Here is a 15649-nt window from a genome sequence, read left to right as displayed (position 1 = left end):
GCGTTTTGTGGAATATGATTTAAGCAGCAAAATCCACCCGATCCACCTGAAAATTACATCACAGTTGCTTGGGGCTTCTGATAATGACCAATCATGGCTCACCTGTTTTCAGAAGATGAGCCATGATTGGTCGTTCACGGAGCTCTGCGCAACTGTGATGTCATTTTAAGTCGGCAGAAGTGACAAAATGGCCGCCCCCTGACATGGCTAAAAAAATGCTGAACTCATATTCCACAAACACAATACTAATCAGAATGCCGTGTTTTGACTAGTGAAGACTAATACAACATTGCAAATAATTTTTGGGGGTTGACTTCCCCTTTAAGTGTTTGAAGTGTCCAAGTATTGCGGCTCGTTGGAGTTGACTTGCTTATTGGAAACAGGACAATTTAAAAAAAAAAAAAAAAGGGGTCAGAGAAATGTTCTTGGAAGTTGAACAATTTTTAAATATGATTATTAATGTGATGGGAAAATATACAACCCAAACAATCTTATCAATCTTTCCAGACGTCCATTTGTTTGAGGTTCGCTTGTACGCTTAGGAACGAAACGTACTGCTCTCCATTGATTATTCACATGCAATTGTGACTTAGCCAGACATTGCATGACCAATAAAGGCTTCGACATCCGTGCCGTTTGTGTCCCTATTTTGCCCTTTCCCAACAAAGGATGTCAAACGCTCTACCATCTTATATCTTATAAGATTTTCTTCAAAGCCCATCCCGATGTGTGAAATGTGTTGAATAAGTCCCGATGTCATGCAATCGACATGGATGCCGTAGCTTTTGCCAACGCAAGCCCGAGACAGGTTTACATATGAACTGAATTGAACTTTAGCTCACCTTTCCAAAGCCGCTTTGAAAAATGCATCCTTTTGCGTCAATCAAACGTTCCCCAGAATAATATGAGCAGTATCTTCTAAGAGCATGCTAACGCCCAGTGTGTCATGTTGACGTGTTTCAAACATTCTTTTCATCTCCAAACCAGACTGTTTGACTTTTCTTGTAAAGACAGATAATATGCAATATAAAAACATTACTTCCGAAATGGAGATAAATCCTGTGCCTTAAAGTGCTGTCTGCCCTTGCAAACCCACTCAAAGTTTCGGACCGTCTGCGCCAAGGATTTTAACAATCAAGACTATCTATTCCTTTCTAATTATGGCGTTCTAAATGTATTGCTTTATACAAAACTCGAAAGGGTATTAGTTAAACAGTTCACTGTTTAAGTATGGAGAGAGATATTCACATGTTGTAGAATAGATTTAGGTCATGACGCAGCATGAAAGCAGTCAAGAATAGCTCTCTGTAGAGGACAAACCCTCCACTAAGGCCGAGCCATGCTAAAAATGTCGTTTCGACTGTCGTGTAAAGCAATGTACTTTTCCGCTCTATAAGCTGCGGCTCCACTTGATGCATCTGATCGGGCACTGCGGCCTTTAGCCCCAATGCAAGTGGACTGTAACGGCATAAAGTTCAAAATCAATCCTCTCCCTCTCAATCAAAACATTGCTTTTTGTCTATACTTGGCGAACTTAATAAAATTACACATAGTGAATAAATATGCTTTACAACAGCAGCAAACTAATCCCCCCAAAATTCTGCATCTTAGTGCATAATGATTATATGCCGATCAAGATAAGCCCTTCCCGATTTGCATTTCCAACCACATTCATGAGCTGCGTTATTGGCTGTCTGACAGATGCCAGCCTTTATCTATCTCATTATGTTCCGTATATTCCCCGGCTAGTAGTCAGCTTATCTGTTTACCTTTAGAGTATGGTGAATTTATTATTTGCAAACAGCAAATAACACTGATAAGAGTACTCAAAGCAAATGTAAACGGCTATTATTCCCAAAAGTGTAAAGTGATGCACACTAAACAGCTGTTTGTTACAAATTGCCAATTTTTTAATTTTTTTTTCCTCAGTTTTTTTCTTGCTCTCCTCCATTTAGCATCCAATGCCTTTGGGGCAAACCGATCTAAATTACATACTGTCTTTGTCACTGTTGCAAACGAAGCAAGTCTTTCGTCTGTTACGTCACGTGTCTCTTGTTTAGCTCTGAAGGCCCTCGATCTGTTCTCTTAATTGAAGCATCATGTTTTAGAGCTGCCAACTTGCCGGGTGCGAGACGCTTCAAGTCCACACTCGATAAGAACAAAGGCAAAAGTGGCTTATTTGAGCATTTTCGACTGAGGAGGTGGAAAAGAAAACCGCTATGACAAAGCCGGAGAAATATCTTATTCCGCAAAATATTGCCATTTGATTTACAAAAGGAAAAATGACAATGTGTGTTAGAAAAGTGTACCCCAAAAAAAAAAATGTAAGCTTGGACCAGTCCAGTTTTAATCTAATCAAATTCATTATTGGTTTAACAGCGTCATGCTACTGTATAAGGAAAGAAATCTCAGTAAGTAATGCCAATGTGATTTTCTAAATAAAAGAAGCAAACCAACCAACGCCAATGCATTTATTTGTTCAATCACAAAGAACTGAAATTTATCTCCGAGTTAATGGATTCTATTATGTGAACTGACAGAGGTCCGTTTGAAGCCGTCAACTCGCGTTACTATGAAATGACAAGTTCACAACATTTTCCTGTAACATAATTCTCTTTGCCAGCAGCCACGCTCATCTTTTGTGTTTTCTTTCATCTCGACAACAGTTCTGAGCCTTTTTGTTTTCTACTAGTTTGAAGCTGATGAAAGCGCTGCTGTGTCTCCATCTTGGATGTTTGCTTTTAATTCTCTTGAATCAACACCATGCTGATGAACCAATCGGGTGTTTGTTTCCGATTCATTTTTTATCTGCTCCCTCAAATAAAATAAAATCACTTCAAGCTGTGCACAGTGAAATCTCTAATGTTGAACCTTTTTGGTTCCAGGGAGCATTTGACCCTTTGTTTGGATTTCAGAACATAATTTCCCGAAGGAAAGGAATATCTGATCCAGGATGAAACCGGCATTCAACATTGAATTGGTCATTTTTCTGTCACATTTTAACTCAAGATGAACATTTGACAAAATGTTCTACATCAACAATGGGGACAATTGGCACTAAATCAAGTTATTATTTTTGTATTTAATGGGCTGAAGAAATGAATCTTTAATGTGAATTCTTAATCAATTGATCTCTTCATTACACTAATACAAATGTGAAAATAGGTTAGCCGCTGTAAATATTTAAAGGAAAAGAAAACTTTCCTGACTTTAATTACATTGGCTTTATTTGGAGAACATCTCATTCTTTTTGTCTCACTTGGGACAGTTTTAGAAGGATTTTTTATTTTTTGTTATCATGTTGTTCTTATTAGGGTTGAGCTGGATCTTACCCCACCTGACTTTAAATGAGAGGAGCTAATACCTTCCAGTTTTTGTAATGTGTTTTCTCAGGAAAATAGCACTGTATAATTTGCTTAAAAAAACCAACAAATTAAACCGTGCGTGTTTTGGCCACCAGGGGGCAGCCTAATACTGTCATAAGATTTCTTGTATATGGTCTCCACTCTTCAGTAAACCAAAGAAATACTAGTTTTTCTTTTCAGAGGATAAAAAATATATGCCCTTAAGTACTCGCACATGTTTTGTTGCGCCACCGTTTGTGTTCAGATATCCGTTACTCAACTTCATGAATCCGAGGCTATTCGTTAGCCCGTCCATGAGTCATCTTCAACTGGGATTGTCTAACTATTGAGCCGGGAGGGTGAATATGATATTATTTATTTATTTATTTTTGGCCAAAAATGTTGGTTAGATTCCAAATTGTCCAACTTGTGGGACTTTAGAGGTTCCAATCGGGTCCCACACACCTATTGGTGTCTGTAGCGGAAAGTGCTGGAACGTCACAATGGTACAAGAATCAAATCCCATCAGAGGGTAGCCCTCGGCTCTAGTTGGCCTCCTTCTTATTCCCATCCAGCGCATGCTACCCGCAATCTCATTAAACTTGCCATCTGGGCTGCGGGCTATGTTTTGTAGCATTCTGTGCTAAATCCAAAGTTTACACAGTGTGTTTATCATGCGTCACTATAATTACTTTTCACAATAACGTATCAGGCCTTCAAAGGCTTCATTAGATTGGCGCATGTATAATAGGCTGTGTGATTCACTGCTATTGTTTGGGCTCGTGACTCCAACCTTTTTGCCGCCCTCGCTGCTTTTGTATTTCACGTCATCTGTACACATACTGTAAGATATTTTTTTTTTTTTTTTTTTCCAACCTTGGGAGGATTGAGAGTGTGATGACACACTTCCTACTTTGTGTTGTGTTCTCTTCCTTTCCATCCTCTTGTGTCTTGGTGCCTCAGTCTGCGTACTCCTGTGGATGACAGTCGCCTTCTAGAATTTGGCATCTTTGAATCCCCGGTGTTGTCGCAGGCACGAGTTCAGGTTACATATTTGTATTTTTCTATGCAGCACAAGAAGATCCACAGAATGAGCAAGTTAATGCTCACATTTCTGCATATTTTAATCTGTAGACTGAGCTATTGTCTTATTTAATGGAGCCTGACAAGGAGATTTTTTAGGTATTACCTTTTTTTTTTTTAATATGTATTTGAGCATTATTGGGAAATGCACTTTAATCGCCTGCAGCCCCTTTTTTTTTTTTTTTTTTTTTTTTAACGTGCCTCTCCGCACACCGCTTTTGATTGGCAGCCCCGGGGGCTGGTGCAGTATTACCATGTTTATCTCACTCCACCACATGGCCGACAGCACTCACAGCCACCGAAGCCTTCTCCCATGCCTCTCAACCTATAGGCTTCACTTGTAAAAAGGCATAAACATGCAAACAGTCGTCATCGTAGGTCTATAAAAGTCACAATACGCAAAGCGAAAAGTGGACCTCCTTATCATCGAACACAGAAGACTTATTAGTGGAACATCCGAAGTCTCAGCAAACTTTTAAGTAATTCTAATTTGAAATTAATGTTTCCCATAACGTTACAGGAGGGATTAATTTTACGCTAAGGCTGTTTGCAGTATGATGCTTTATTCACACTTATAAAGATGTTGGACACTGCGCGACAAAACTAAAATGAGTAAAACCATGCACCAAGTTGGGTTTTAGCAACGTTTTACAAGTCTCATTTTGCAATAAATAATGAAATCACAATTAATCGAATGATTATTTTGGCGGGGAACAAAACAAAAATTGTTTTGAATGTAAGCAATATTAAGACAAATTATTTTTTTAGTGATCATTTGTAACCTTTAAATAAACAATTAAATAAACAAGTCAAATATCCCAACTATTGTATTATACAGTGAAAAATAAAAATAACAATACTGTATATTATGATAGTTTTGTTGTGTTTTTACAATTATGCCAATATTGTGATTGTCGAGTGTAATAATCGTATTCGGAATTGACATTTGATGAATTGCACAGCTCTATATTGAGTGTGATTATCTGGTCATTTCATTGCTAACCATTAGCCATTACGCTGTTAAGTTGACTTGGCTATGTCATTCAAATTGGCCCGGCAATATCACAAAACCCAAAAAGTAAAAGCAATTGTATTTTTCCCCCCCAAAATGTATCTGAACTTGAAATGATACCAAATCTTTCTTCTTCAGACTCTCACGGGATGGACCTGTTTGCAGTCGCCGTCCACGAGTTCGGTCACGCCATCGGCCTCGTCCACACCTCAGCCATGGAGTCCATCATGAGACCGTACTACCAGGGTCCCGTCGGCGACCCTCTGAAGTACGACTTGCCTTACGAAGACAAGGTCCGCGTCTGGCAGCTCTATGGTACGTCTGTTATATGACAAAGACACAGCTGGATTGTGAAACGCTATTGATGAATGAAAACATGAATGAAGTTAGTTGGGTGTCTTTTGGGCTGTTTGACCTTATCACACACTTTGTTGATAGAGGCGGCATGCAGCATTAATGATAATGAACGTGAAAATGAAATTGCGTGAGTGGTGGGGAGTGAAGCTGGTTTTCGACTCAGCTCAGTTGGTTTTCCACTGAGTAGTCTTTTTATTCATAGAATGACACGGAATAGTTATTTCCATGGCTGTCGTTTAATTGACGGCTTTAGATATCTGGATGTACCGGATCAATGTGAGCTTCACATTTTCACTTCCTGAAGGTGTCTCAAAACTTTGTGCATGTAGTGTTGGGTATTGCTCGAATCAATTGTTCCACCGTTTCTTGAACGTTTTTCTCAGGTGTCAGGGACTCGGTGTCCCACACCACTCAACCCGGCAACCCCTCCCAGACAGCCGAACCTCCAGTGCTGCTGGACCTCCCAGAAAACAGATCGTCCGTCTTGTAAGTACATGATCCGCCTGCCTTTAATGCGACTTCACCGATGTCAAACGTGAAATGGCCTCGACCTTTTCATCATTGCTCCTCTTTTATTTTCCCTTAACATTTTCTGATGTGAAAAAACACACAAACGTACACACTCCTGATCCATTCTCTTTCAAGCACCCTCAGATATTACTCTCTGCCAACGGCCCTTGTGGAAGACGTCAGAGTAAAGGCCGATGACGGGAACAGAATCAGAATCAGAATGCCCTTTATTGTCATTGTGTACTACGAGATTGGAGAGCGCCCCTCTCCGGTGCCAAATATAATATATAATTTAATTAAATATATCAATTCAATTAACTCATTCGCTGCCAGCCGAGTAAACAATAATGAATCTTTGACGTCTTCAGCCGTCAATGGCAGTCAACGAGTTAATTAAATAATAAAAATTATAAAATAAAAATCAAATAAATAAAAATATGCCGACTGTGTACGAGTATAATACCCCACAAAGAGGAGCTCAATTCAACTCCTGAAACCGCCATGTTCATCTTTGCCGGAATAAATGATCCTCATCAGCTCAACATAAAAGCTCAAAAGTGAGGTGTTAAGCGATATGTTAGCGGTCCGCTGAGCATCAAAGGAGCGACTACGGTCGCTATTTTTCTTTTTTTTTTTTTTTTCCCTTCGGCCTTCTTTGCGACATCTATTCCAAACAAACAGCCCGTCTATAGAAAAGTGAGAATTGAATTGATCGCAATTTAACTATTCAAGGATGTTTTGCATCTCGTTCGAGCAGCCTTCATCGGTTCATGCACCAAAGCTAGATTGGCCGGTTCTAGCCTCACTTTTGGTGTGCAAGCCCAAGTTTGTGATCTCTAAATTCGAGTTTAAAGTTCATCCTGATTGCTTTGTTGTCTTTTACCGTACGTACAAATGTTAACAGTGTGGTCAGCCTTTCCTCCTAAGTCAGCTGAGATCGACGTTAGCTCCCTCATACAGAAGACCACTTGTTTTATATCAACATTTGTTTGAGCGTTAAGAATGTTACAGTGTTACTGCGTGTCGTCAAAAAATGTTTTATGCGGCCGTAGTTTGACCCTGGAATACATAAGTTATTTTTGAAAAATCCTAACAAATAGACGATCAATACTAGGAAGGTTATACATATAATCAGTGAATATGTGCAGGGCATGGCCACGGTTAGTATCCTTTCGAAAACCAACAAGTGGGGCGAGATAATGAGTCCCCTTTTCAACACGCGAACAATAATGCCTCGGGTTCTGTCGCGTTTTGATATGTTAATTATCAGTCAAAGCAGGATGAATCCTGTTCAATTTATTAGCCTCGATCGGAGTGAAGCATGTGAACTAATGTCGGTCTGAGGAAGTACACTGACAAAGACAGCAGGGTAAAAAGTGTGGAGTCTCTAAAAAAAAAAATCAACTGGTCCTCTCTATAATTAGCTTTTTCACACGTCGCCCGAGGTAGGGAAAGCCGCCTCTTTCATGAGTAAGGTCTCAATATTTGACCACTAGGCAGCAGTGTTGTGTCAACAGAGCTGTGAAAGGACGTTTGTTTATAACAGGCGAGCTGACCGCCACCGGCTCACAGTGGCAGCCCTGTGGGTCTGGAAGCTTCATCATTGGCAGGCCAACCACGTCACTACTTGAAATCACTTATTATCCCGGTGGATAAATGCACTCGTGGTGGGGGGGTAGCTGAGGGTCGAGCCTGTCAGCGTGAGAGCAGGTTGCTCAGTAGCCTATTTAATAATTGAAGCGGACACATCCACTCACATGCGTGCCTTTCTCACTACGTGACTGCAATTATTTCAGATTGTATCAAATTGTTGCTTCTAATTATTCTGTGCCCCCCCTCCCTTCTTCCTTTTTTTTTTTTTTTTAATCTCCTTCCTCCATTGTCCATCTCACACAGGCTGGTGCGAGACTCCCCCGACAGATGCGCTGGTCACTTTGATGCCGTGGCCCAAATACGAGGGGAGGCCTTCTTTTTCAAAGGTACTTAAACCTCAAAGGAGCGTGTCTACAAGCCAAGCAGACCGATGGGCCCCAAAGGATAATTGTGAGCGAAAGACAAAAAGTGAGGTGAAAGGAGAGAAATTGAAAGGAAGAGACAGGGTTGTGGGCACGGAGTGGGCGATCCAGCAATCAATAGAAAGCCAAGTGATGTGTTGCTCCCAGCACGCTCCTCACACACCATCACTGAATTTAACGCTCGAAACAAAATGCGCCAACAGGCGCAAGGCTGCCTGCCTCGCTCCAGATGCATTATCTGTTTCGTGGCGAACGTGTCTTTTCTTGCTCATTAGCTCGTGTGACTAATACAACTACAGACTAGCAAAGCCAAAATGTGTTTAACTCATTGACTACCATTGACGGATAAATACGTTAAAGATACATTTTTTTTACTTGGCTGGTAATGAATGAGTTAATAAGGTCATACCGCATTTTTGAACTGAAGTTTACTCGAATGCTAATATGCAACATTTCTGATGCTGAGCACAAATTGGGAGTGGGAATCACAGCGTAACTCGCGGCACATAGACGGTATACCCAATATCGCAACACAGTGGTTCTTGTATTGAATGAAAACTCTCTGGGCATTGTGACCTGCTCTCTGTTTAACTGTCCCAAAATATAATGCAAAATCCACCTTTAGTTTAAAAAAAAAAAAAGAAAGAAGAAGGGGTCTAATAAGGCCAGCAGAAACATATGAATTCAATGTTTTGAGTGCAATACAACTTTATTCATTTCAAAACAGCTGGAGCTATAACAAAGCACTTTCCATATGGCGTAATAGTAATTAGCGGAAAATTAGAACACAAATTAAAACACAATTTACAATAGACACCAGAAAAATAGCAAAACAGCGAGCGTCTCATGTTGACTCAAAAGCGAAAGAATAAAAATCGAACGAGTTTTAAAAGTGGACTGAGAGGGGTCTTGCCTAACATTCAATGGGAGCTCATTCCAAAGAGGACCGCCAACAGAAAAGGCGCAATCCCCTCTGAGGCTCCGTTTAGTCCTCTGCATTTGGTCTACAGACCTGAGACAGCCGGCAGGTGCGTAGTGGTGCCGGAGCTCGGAGAGGTACGCCGGGGCGAGGCCATTTAAAGATTTGCAGACGATCAGCAGTATCTTAACATGAACTCGAAAGTGCACTAGCCAGTGAAGAGAAGCCAAGATATGGGTTATGTGCTCCCTCTTCGGAGTCCAGTTAAAAGGCAAGCAGCAGCATTTTGGAGCATCTGGAAATGCTTGAGGGAGGATTGGCTGACTCCAAAATTAAGTGCATTAAAGTAATCTAGTAATCAGAATTTGTTGAATGGCAAATAATTATAAAAGGAAAATAAATGCATCAAATAAATTAGTGACTTGAGCAATATTGTAATTGCTATCATTCCAATCGCCCAGACAGAGGAGTGAAGATTATTGCATTTTTTTTCACGACTACTACACATTTTGCTTTGTGCGGAGCCACCAATCATTAGAACCAGGATGTAAAAAAATATATTATTTAATTGGTTCAGCTATGTAGCATCACTTATGGTCAGTGCACCTACTTGGACGGTCTGATTGAGATTCCACCCAGATACAAACCATGTTCTCACATGTTTACAATTGCTACGTCAGATTTATCCTAAGAATGATGGTCCGTGACAAGATGACATTCCAAGCAAACGCTGACTAGTTCCGTCGCTTTCTGCCATAGGGAAATACTTCTGGCGTCTAACGCGGGAGAAGAACCTGGTGTCTCTGCGTCCGGCTCAGATCCATCGATTCTGGAGAGGCCTTCCGCCCAGCGTCGACAGTGTGGACGCCATCTACGAGAGGCCTGGAGATCACAAAATTGTCTTTTTTAAAGGTGCGGCGCGGAATATTGGGATACACCCTGGACTGGTCAGCCACTCACAGGGCACATACTTGAGAGACAAACATTTTTTAATTTTTTTATGCATCCTCTCAAGGTCTTAAGTACTGGGTCTTTAAAGACAACATTGTTGAAGAGGGTTACCCGCGTCCAATCAGCGACTTTGGCCTACCTTTGGAGGGCGTGGACGCGGCTTTTGTGTGGCTTCACAACGAGAAGACCTACTTCTTCAAAGACAGCCGCTACTGGCGCTATGACGACCATCTGAGACGTATGGATCTGGGCTACCCAAAGGACAGCACGCTGTGGAAGGGGCTACCGCCGCATCTGGACGATGCCATGAGGTGGTCTGATGGTGAGTCGTAAAGGTGGCCTCCCAATTCACAATAGGCGCGTCAATGGATTCTAGGGAAGTATTACCATCACATTTAACTTCAATGTAATCCCACTTGAAATATGAAGTAAAGAGTGGACAAAGGTGGGGATAGTAAGAAGTAGTTGAGCTACAGAGACGGTTGATTTGTGACACGTCAGTGATGTGATGGTATCTTAAAGCGGAAGTCAACCCAAAAATGTCCCGGCATTTGTGGAATGTGCGGTCAGCAATAAAATCCCCCCGATTTTAGACATCTCAGGGGGCGGCCATTTTGCCAACAACCAATCACGGTTGAGCTGTTTTCTGAAGCTGAGCCATGATTGGTCGTTGTCTGAGCCCTGGGCAACTGCAATGTCACTTTCAGTCGACACAAAGGGACAAAATGAGTTGGCCCCCTCAACTCATATTTCATAAATTAAGTTTAGACTAGTAAAGATGCATAGAAGATATTGCAAAGATTTTTTTTAGGATTGACTTCCCCTTTAACACCTCCATCAAATGACAACGACATTTCCCCAAAATATTTCCCCTCACCCCGACATCTTGCGTTTGATTCAGAATCCTGAATGATTTGGCTTTCTATTGATCACACGTCAATTATTTTGTCCATCTGGTTCTTGTAGCATCAGTCGTGAATACAAAGCTACAAAGTTTGCAGACGTAATGAAGTAAGTCGAAGCATTTCGCGAGCCAACAACCTTTGCATTCTGTTCATGTGATTGATTCGTCTGCATTCGTCTGACAGGATTAACCTTTGATAGGGCAATTGTGGCCCTTCCACAACTGGCACGAAAACGACTAATTAGCAAGGAACTGCTCTCGGGCTCTTCAGCTTACTTTGGAACGGCGCTTCTGAGAAGTGAACCACATGTGAAGTTGCGCTCAGGTGTTCATCAGAGCATGCTGTGTCTAAATGTTTGCCAGTTGCAGTTTGCTAATGTTTTTCTCAAGGAAAGCGGGCCAAAAGAAAATTAAAAGGGATGAGACACCTGCAGCACAAGCGGAGGAGGGCGGTGTGGTTGTCGACAGTTTGTCACGGCTTGGGTTGCTGGTTGATAAATGTTTTATCATGATTACAGCTTGACCCCAAAACAAAGGAATTCACTTTTCATTATTTACGATGAGGAAAATGAATGGCGACCCAAATAACTGAACGGCTTGTAATATAGTTGAATGCTGGAAACGCATTCTGACCTTTCATGCGCCTGTACTTCCACAGACACTGTTTCTCAGCCTTTATTGATTCAAGGCACATATTTTACATCCTCAAAAAATCTCACGCACGCCTCCAAATGTAACAAACAGTGTCTACGAATGTTAATGTGCTTTGGGCTAGCGAGTGGGGGAGCATTTAATTATTCTATCTGTCATCACATGCCGCTGACATAGATGATCACAGATGGATTTGTAGTAAATAAATATAATTTTCAGACCAATTAAGTTAAATTAGATGATTTCCAACTGCAAACCTGATGATCTTAAACACCACACTGGTTGGGAATCATTGACTTGGACTACATCAGCGTACGCAAAAATTCATTTACACTCAGCCAGTTTGGCTAAGGGGAATTTGAGGCCAATGAAGGTGTTAATGTTCCTTCAGGTTGATACATGAGCATGGGGGTAAAGCGATAAATTAGGCAGTGAGGAGGTACTAATATGGAAGTAAATGGAGCATCGTCATGACAACGTGCACATTAATTACAGTGAAGTGTTATACGTTGAATTAATTCCGCTGAGGATAAAGAATATATGCCTGTGAGTCGTTCTATAGTCTGTCTACATATATTTTAGCACTAAAGCGTTATAATGACGCAACATCGATGCTATTTGTTAGCCCATCTATTGTGTTTTGACTTGTGTGATGGCATCAAACTAGCACACTGTACTAGAACTTGTCTTGTCATTGATGAAAATGTGACACTGCATTTCAGTGGTGATTATTCAGGTGGTTACTTGGAGATGATTTTGGTGGTGGCACTCGGTGGAAAAGGTTTGAGAACCTCTGCTTTCCAGCCATGTATTTGTGTATCGTATGCCCGAAGGCTGTTTTCCAGGAATTCCACTGAATCTGGCATTGTTTATCTCACGCAGGTTCATCTTACTTCTTCAAGGGTAAGGAGTACTGGCGCGTGCCGAACAGCGACATGGAGGTGGAGGCGGATTACCCCCGCCTCATCGCCAAGGACTGGCTGCTGTGCACCGACATGCAGTCGGACTCGCCGGGCGCGGAGGCCAAGAGCACCGAGAGCCGAGTCAACGTGCACCCTCGCCCGGACCACGCCGAGAACGGCTACGAGGTGTGCTCCTGCACTTCGGACAGCGCCTCGCCTCTCGGGGCTCGGCCTTCCCCGTCATTTGTGTGGCTGCTGCCGGTCCTCTGGACGCTGTTGCTGGCCCTCAGCCCTCTACCGCTATGATGCCAAAACACAGGAAGTACTTAAGACTCACTGGTAGATATCCGGCTTAATTCAACACGGAACATTCTCTTTATATGAGTACTAATTGCTGTACTTTTTGCTCTTGTTTCTCTCTTATTTATTTCTCAAGCCATTTGATGTTTCTCTAAAAGCCTTGCAGTATATATTGTGCATACTGTGCAGTTAGCATACAGGTGGACTTCAATCCATTCTTAATGACGAAGGTAGTTGATGCTTTAAGAATGAGACTACACAATTTTTTTTAGAGGAGCTCAGTAAAGACGTTAGTTACATTAAACAAGTTCATAGCAAGGAGGGACATTTAGAATGTAGACACACCAACTGTCAGTTTGACCTTTTTTCAAAAGACACAACCTGCGATTGCGAAATCCAATTAATGAAAGGCTACAGGGCTGAAGACAGGAAATTATATTGGACTTTTGGCTTTTCAGTGCCCCACCAGTTTCATTTAAAGATCACTAATAAAAAGTGTTATTCTCCTCTAGGTACAACGAGTTCTGCAAAGGCTCCACAAATTCAAATTTTATTCTAATGTTCCTAGTATTTCAATAGTGGACAAAGTATTGAAAACATAACACATCCATTTATAAATTAAATGTTTATAAGGGACCACCTCTGCCTAACTATGAAATATTTATATTTAATATAATATAATATAAATATATTATATAATATAATATAATAAGGGGGCATTATTTAAAATTGACAGTGTAAAAATTGCACCAACCAAATAATTATGATTCATTTACTGATTTTATCCATAATAGGAAAAATGTTGTGAACCAAAATGTTCAACATTGTTTCCCAATGTACAAGCAAATGTTTTATTGTGATTCAACACAAAGAATTAGTCTGCATTTTTGAAGGACCAAACAAATTGGACTGAATTTACTGTTGAGAAGTTGAAATACCAAGCATCGCGTGTTTGGGGGGGAAAAAAGGATCTAAACGATTAATCGATTGTCAAAGAATTGACTTGATATTTAATTAGTTTCGATTAATCAACTCAATCATTGCATTACTATAATCTTATTATGATAACCCATTCAAATAAATGTTGATCATAATATTAATACTAATTCTGGAACTCTAGGCAAGATTAATAATATTATATAGAGTAGTTCTATGGTTAAAAAAAAAGAATAATGGGCATAATTCACATTTATATGGTCTTAGTTGTTTTGTTTTGTTTAGTTTTTAAGACGACATATACCCGCTCCTTGCCACGTCGGGATGTGAAAAACCCTCAACGCACATGCAAGACTATCGTTGGCACTCCCTTAATTCCGCATAAGGACATTAAAGGCCTTCAATTACCCATATGAGAATATAAAAACCACACACTTGCCATAAAAGAATATTTGATAAATTGATTGACCTCAATCTCAAATGTACAACCAGCCTCGGCTCTTATGTTGCTCATACAAGGACATTAAAAGGCGTCCCTTCCATATGAGGAAATTGAAAGTTGTCAGTTGCCCATATACAAACATGCAAAGGTTTACGTGCCCATATAAGGACATTATAGCCTCTAAATTACCCTATGAATACATTAAACAGCCTCCATGTGCCTATATAAGAACATGAAGTCCTTCCCTTTGCCCATTTTGCAGCAAAAGGGCTCTCACGTTAACCATATAAGGACATTCTGACCTGAAAACGAAAAAAGAATGTGTTGATGAATTCCAGAAATTTGGGGGGAAAGTGCATCAGTTGAATTTAATTGCAATTTTTTTTCTCTCTGGCATGCTATATAAAACATCCCGGTTTACACATTCTGGTGCTGGCGACTGATTGTGTTTTGGCAAAAGTCATTTAGTTTTAGCTTATATGACAGGAGACGCTTCCAGAAAGCATGAACCGAGGCACATGGTGGAATTCAAAAATATTTTTGCTGATGTTTGGGAGCTGACTGTCACCCTGACATGTGTCTGACAGGCGGACGCATCCCTGGCATGTATTGGTGACATTGTTAACGTCACAGGCGTCACCGGGTAGACTCATAGCTCACGCTGAAGACAAACGAGTGACTTCTTTCGTCATTCCGACAGATGCGGCGTGAGATCCTCTGTGTCATCGTTCCTCTCTCTCGTTAGCACTTGCAACTTTTCTTTCACGGATCATTTTCACAGACACAAACAAGCAGAAGAAGCTCGGTTGTCTTTTTTTGAATGGTAACGGATGGCTCGTGTTTGCAAAGCTTTCTTCCCTTCACAGCTGAACTCTTTTTAAGACCACGAGCTTGCAACTGGAATTTCAATCGTTCCTAGTGGAGTGTATATTTCAAGGTGTGTTTTATAATGTAAGATATTTTTGTAAGAAAATAAATCTCACACTGTTTGGAGGATTATTGTTGAGACTTTTTCTTTTCGAGCAGTATTTTAAAATGTCAACAAGTTGAACCATAAACCATGTTGGACAGAAATATATATATATATATATATATATACTGTTAAATGTAAAAAATTACACATGTACTAACATTTTCTTAACTATAACATGTTCTCTGCGGCCCCACTAGTCCAAAAACGGTTTTCTAATTAAAATTTTGTTTGTAGCGTATGAATCAAGCAGAAAAATCCACCTTTTTGTATACAGTGGGTGGGCATTTTTCTTCGTACTGCCACTTGTTGTCAACTGAAAATGACATCACAGTGCCCAAGGCCTCAGTTTG

The 15649-nt window shown here is 40.7% G+C and overlaps 1 protein-coding gene across 1 annotated transcript in view; it reads left to right on the top strand.

The window, feature by feature from the left end:
• Positions 1 to 15320, top strand: part of LOC148319459 (matrix metalloproteinase-17-like) — a 67890-nt gene extending 52570 nt beyond the window's left edge. Inside the window, exons 5-10 of the mRNA XM_088281904.1 lie at positions 5578 to 5754; positions 6180 to 6282; positions 8203 to 8285; positions 10000 to 10152; positions 10256 to 10513; positions 12629 to 15320. Of these exons, the coding sequence (XP_088138030.1) occupies positions 5578 to 5754; positions 6180 to 6282; positions 8203 to 8285; positions 10000 to 10152; positions 10256 to 10513; positions 12629 to 12954 (1100 nt within the window). The 3' untranslated portion in view covers positions 12955 to 15320. The remainder of the gene's footprint in view (positions 1 to 5577; positions 5755 to 6179; positions 6283 to 8202; positions 8286 to 9999; positions 10153 to 10255; positions 10514 to 12628) is intronic.
• Positions 15321 to 15649: the final 329 nt, after the last annotated feature.

The sequence above is a fragment of the Idiotropiscis lumnitzeri genome, chromosome 18, assembly GCF_059441095.1.
Source record: "Idiotropiscis lumnitzeri isolate Australia: NSW breed Sydney's pygmy pipehorse chromosome 18, RoL_Ilum_1.0, whole genome shotgun sequence".
Classification (NCBI taxonomy): Eukaryota; Metazoa; Chordata; class Actinopteri; order Syngnathiformes; family Syngnathidae; genus Idiotropiscis; species Idiotropiscis lumnitzeri.
Note: the sequence above shows the minus strand (reverse complement) of the source record. Positions and strands in the feature narration are given on the sequence as shown.